The sequence below is a fragment of the Sphaeroforma arctica genome (genome assembly GCF_001186125.1).
Source record: "Sphaeroforma arctica JP610 unplaced genomic scaffold supercont1.613, whole genome shotgun sequence".
Classification (NCBI taxonomy): domain Eukaryota; class Ichthyosporea; order Ichthyophonida; genus Sphaeroforma; species Sphaeroforma arctica.
Window position 1 is genome coordinate 51,152 of NW_014039945.1, and position 4,776 is coordinate 55,927.

The following is a 4,776-nucleotide window of genomic DNA, read 5'->3' on the forward strand; positions in this document are numbered from 1 at the left end:
TAAATTATAGTTCAATGAAAGCACAATAAAACTACGAAGAGAACTTTGATCCTGGTGTTTCCTGTGATAAATACTGAATATCATCCATCTTAGTGATATGAACATGTGTACTATCCACACATATGATGTGTTGAGGTCTCAGGTAAATTCATTTTTTGAAGTTTTGGTCGTTCATCAGACTCAACTATAAACTCCGTCTGGGAAATAAAGAGATCAGTGTCTAATTCTTGATGATATTTTTGTTCATTAGAATCGACAGCAAACTCATAAGGAAAAACATGGGGATGAAGGGCTCGGTCAGATTCGCCACTGTCGATGAAGTGTTCAAGATGACTGGTCTCAAGCCTGGGTCTATACCGCCGTTTGGCAGCTTATTCGGGATCAGAACGGTGCGTCAGTGAGTTAAATCTCTACCAGCAATGATATCATTGATACTCGTTTTGATTAGTAGTGGAGTGGATTGCACCATATGTCGGACAAAGAGTGGTGTACGTACACAAATCGATAGCATCACATACCGTAGCTGCATGTATGTATTAATGTTATGTATGTACGGACACAAACACACACACACACATATATATATATATATATCAACGTCTAAAACCTACTTGCTTGCGACTAATCAAACATATATTTATTTTGCCGCACAGGCATGTGACAATGCACTAAAGGACGAACCGAGTATAAACTTCAATGCCGGAGATCACAGTATATCCATTCAGATGACATTCGAAGATTATGCAAAAGCCGAAGACCCTCTCCCTGCAGATGTGACAAACGCCCCGACTCCCGTTTCTTAAGTTAGATCATATTGGTCGGACGAATACACAACCAAAATAGAGAAGACTTCGTGTACAGTTTGGCATGTACGCGTATGTTCAGAACCCTGTAGTGTTCCAATTAGCTGCATGGATGTGTGCAGTACTTGTCAATACATTCTCTCTATGACCGACCAATGAACGTGGCCGATAATAAGTTTGGTGTAAACGCGACATGCTACTACAACAAGCATGGTAATAAGTGTCATGAAGATCGTCCACTGGGATGAAAAGTTATATCTCAATGGAGTAGATGGTGGATGGACCAGCTTAGGTGTCGACAAAAGAAACGTATTTGTGTTTGTTTAATCGGGTTCGTTTGCATGTACAAACGTATATCGGTACAAACCGTTGATCGAAAAACATACGGTTTCCGTGTCTCGGGAGTCGGCTAAACAAGTGCTTTCTTTGGCTAAACTCAAGCAACTAGGGTGACCACGAATATAATGTTGGGAAATGAAGAGCGTATTGATGTACATGCTACGATCTCTGCTGAGTCAATCAGACAGATCAGCACAAGGTGGTACTTCCGCTTACAGTGATAGAGGGGATATTTATTACAGGCAGAGACATACACCGATTGGAAGGTGCAAATCCAGAGCTGTAAGAACATATTGTTGTCATTTTCAGAATCTGCGAAAGCCTATATTAGATTATCGCACCTACCTTATAGTTAATACTATGAACACTCGGCTCGTGGCTTCTAAAAGTGCTAACAAAGTCCCAAGATAATGAAAATCTAGTACGGACTATCTCGGCTATTTGCTTTCCGTACTGTACGAACGTGTTCCACGGTTTTTACAATTTAGTACCAAGTGTTTCGGCTGTTGTCTCCAGCGACATACCACATAATACCAATAACCCCCGATGACTTCGGATGTCTTCGTCTGGCTTAGAACTACCTTCGTACCAAAGCCTCTTTAAACCAACAACGAACGCTGTACCTCACCGCCAACTAAGTAGTACCTCTGTCTCACGAGACGTGTAGCACAGAATTCATCTTCTTCGAAAGTGCGACAGCCTGAGGCATAAACAATTGCTCGAACCCAACGAACGGGACCAGACTTCCGACGAGTACTAAAGGCATTAGAATCCAAAAGATCCATGTATCTGTGATAGGACAGTGTGGATGGGACGATTGTCAAAGTATTAAGCGTAGTGGCTACCAGCTTAGTTGATTGCGACCCACACATAGTCGTACAATCGATGGATGTTCCTGGATGCGAGCTTGGAGCTTGAAAGCAATTCTATTCTAATGGAATACAAACACGATGTGGGGTGTAATTTTTTTACTTAGACGCGTTAGGAACATTGAAAGCGGGCCACAGACTAACACGTCCACAGATTAACCCATAACTCTTGTACACACGCACAACTATGATTAATTCGGCTGAAATTGATACGTATTTAAATACACATGGCACGAGTCTTCAGATTGGAATTACGCGCATATGGTCATACGCCCAATTCAGAAATCTTTGAGGATACTCACCGATTGAGAATAAACGAACGAACAAGCGCCATCCCGAGATACCACCAATGCCATGGGGATTATAACAGAAATAAAAGAAAACGACAATATACAATACAATACATAGCTTGAATAAAAGATATAATACAATACATACCTTGGACTTCGAAGAAGAGCGGATAGTCCCCAAACATCGGGAATAACGTAGCCGCACCAAACACCACCCATACCATAGGCGTTAGGCCCCAAATCACCACATGGTTCATCCAGGTGAACGAATGGGTCTGCAATCCCAAGTTCATCGCCTAATAGATCACATTATCATATGCACATGTGAGCATATGCACGTGATCACGCATGAGTGGCTTGCATGTGATAGCGAAACTTTCACCACCCTGAAGGTGACCGTCATGTGTGTTTATCGCTATGTGCGTTAGAGCAGAGTCGTTGCAAAAGATTTGCAGTAGCTATGCAAATACACATGCATCGCATTATAACGTTTAAGATGTGCATTGGAGTAGAAAACCTAAGGCGTATTTTGGATGTTGATACTTCAGACGAACATTGTATTATAATGCTTCAGATGTACCTTGTATTCTAGAAACACTTGAGCTGTGTCACAACCACGATGGCTTAGTCAATAATTGTGGACCCCATAGTGGCCCGAAATACATAGGCATACATGTCTATAGGTCTACCCTGGGGGCAGCACCGCCGCAGTAAGACGAACAAGCCTTATGCACTTTACACATCTGTTGCACGATGTACTCTGGTACAGAATGAGAGTATATATATCATTTACACGCACACTTTCAATTGTATATATATCATTTATACACACACTTTTGTAGAGTATATATATATATATATATATATCATTTACACACACACTTTTGCCTTGCGTTTTGCGCCGTTCTTACCTGTATCATAATGGCGTTAGCGTAGCACACCATAGCCAAGCCGTCTTGGCCCAGAATAAGGCCACCTTGTTGTGTGTCGATGGCTGTGTAACCGAGCGCAAGAGTGCAGCAGTAAAAGCAGAACAGCCCTTGCGCTACAGCCCGCACCATCCAGTACACGAACAACTGTAGAGTTGCACAGTCGAATTTGATTGGTGGTTATCAATAGAATATAACTCGGGGGAATAACTGAGAGCAAACACGGCAGAAAAAATCAACCGACCCCCTTCACTACTACACGCACCGACCAGTGCGAAAAGAACTTTCGGCTGGCAGGAGCAATTGTACAAATAAGTAATCATAGTTAGAGTTCATATAGAGGCCACCCTTGGATATGTATCTACCTGATTGGATGTTATATACAGGATAGTGTATACATGTAAACGTGTACAGCCTGTTTATGGGGTAATTAATCCTCTCGCAAGTACAGCCTTCCTTTCACTTGTGTGGTATCGAACAGCTTCAGCTTTCATTCCAGTCAGAAATAACTATCAGCCCATTCAAAAAAAAAATTCCCTCTGCCGTGAATCTACCTATTTCCGTATATAAATATACCTACAATATCTTGTTCACTCGCTAAATTCCGCTTTCCATTTTAGGAGCGTGCGTGACAGGCTGACTATATAAACCGTAGTTATGTATATGTTACGTTTACTTACTTTGTACGTATATGGTGATCCGTCTTGGGTCGTCCTGTATAACCATGGCTGGGTCATGAGCGCTCGTTGTTTATGCCGCTGTAAGAAACCGAAGGAGATTGGTATACTTTTACAAGTCTTACGTAAATTGTCTTAAAATAGGACAGGGTCAAATAATTTGATTGTCAACGGGCGATTGTCCTCCGAAAATGATAATGCAATATACCGAAATGTGTCCACAAACATGTACACGACCATATTGACACAACAGCATGCATAAACACAATCAGAAAGTGTATGTGTAAAGATATATGTGTATGTATGTGTACATATACATGTACCTATATTATGTGTGTATACAAACGAATTGCTGCAACATTCACGCTCATAGATACCAGCAGCATAATAGGCGACTCAACGACATACTTCTTCCAACGAATCTGCTCATAAAATACGTAATGTACCAATGGCAGGTTGACTCTGTTCGTGGTATTAGCCGGAATTGCCCTGATGTTTAACATACACTGCAAAATTGAGCCGGCAAATATGTACTTGAAAGGGAAGAAACTTACCCTGTCGAACATGTAGAGCATAATGGGCAGGCCGGTAAACGCGACATTCCACAGTGTCAGCTGCAGTGAATCAAAGAAGGAACTCCCCGAGAATTGGCAGTAAAATTGGAAGCTTCAAGAAAAAGAAGTGAGGAGAGCAACAAGGTGTCAGACTACATCAACTCAAAGGGTATGGGTAAAGCATGTTTGAACAATGTATTAAGACTATTGCGGTTCATCGGCAGGATCAATGATACACAACAGGATCCAGTTGGCATGACAACACAAGGTATGGGGGCTGAAAGGAACGTTCGAGTTCAATAGAGTGCAGCAACA

At 41.8% G+C, this 4,776-nt stretch overlaps 2 protein-coding genes across 2 annotated transcripts; one reads left to right on the forward strand and one right to left on the reverse strand.

Moving 5' to 3' along the window:
* Positions 1-278: 278 nt before the first annotated feature.
* SARC_07614 (hypothetical protein) lies at positions 279-803 on the forward strand (the record flags this gene model as incomplete). The annotated part of the gene is made up of 2 exons (XM_014298447.1): positions 279-389; positions 654-803. 2 exons carry the CDS (start codon positions 279-281, stop codon positions 801-803), a joined length of 261 nt encoding a protein of 86 aa, XP_014153922.1.
* Positions 804-1,794: 991 nt separating this feature from the next.
* Positions 1,795-3,377, reverse strand: SARC_07615 (hypothetical protein; the record flags this gene model as incomplete). Its single annotated transcript, XM_014298448.1, has 3 exons — positions 1,795-1,931; positions 2,450-2,597; positions 3,213-3,377. 3 exons carry the CDS (start codon positions 3,375-3,377, stop codon positions 1,795-1,797), a joined length of 450 nt encoding a protein of 149 aa, XP_014153923.1.
* Between the last annotated feature and the right edge of the window lie 1,399 nt (positions 3,378-4,776).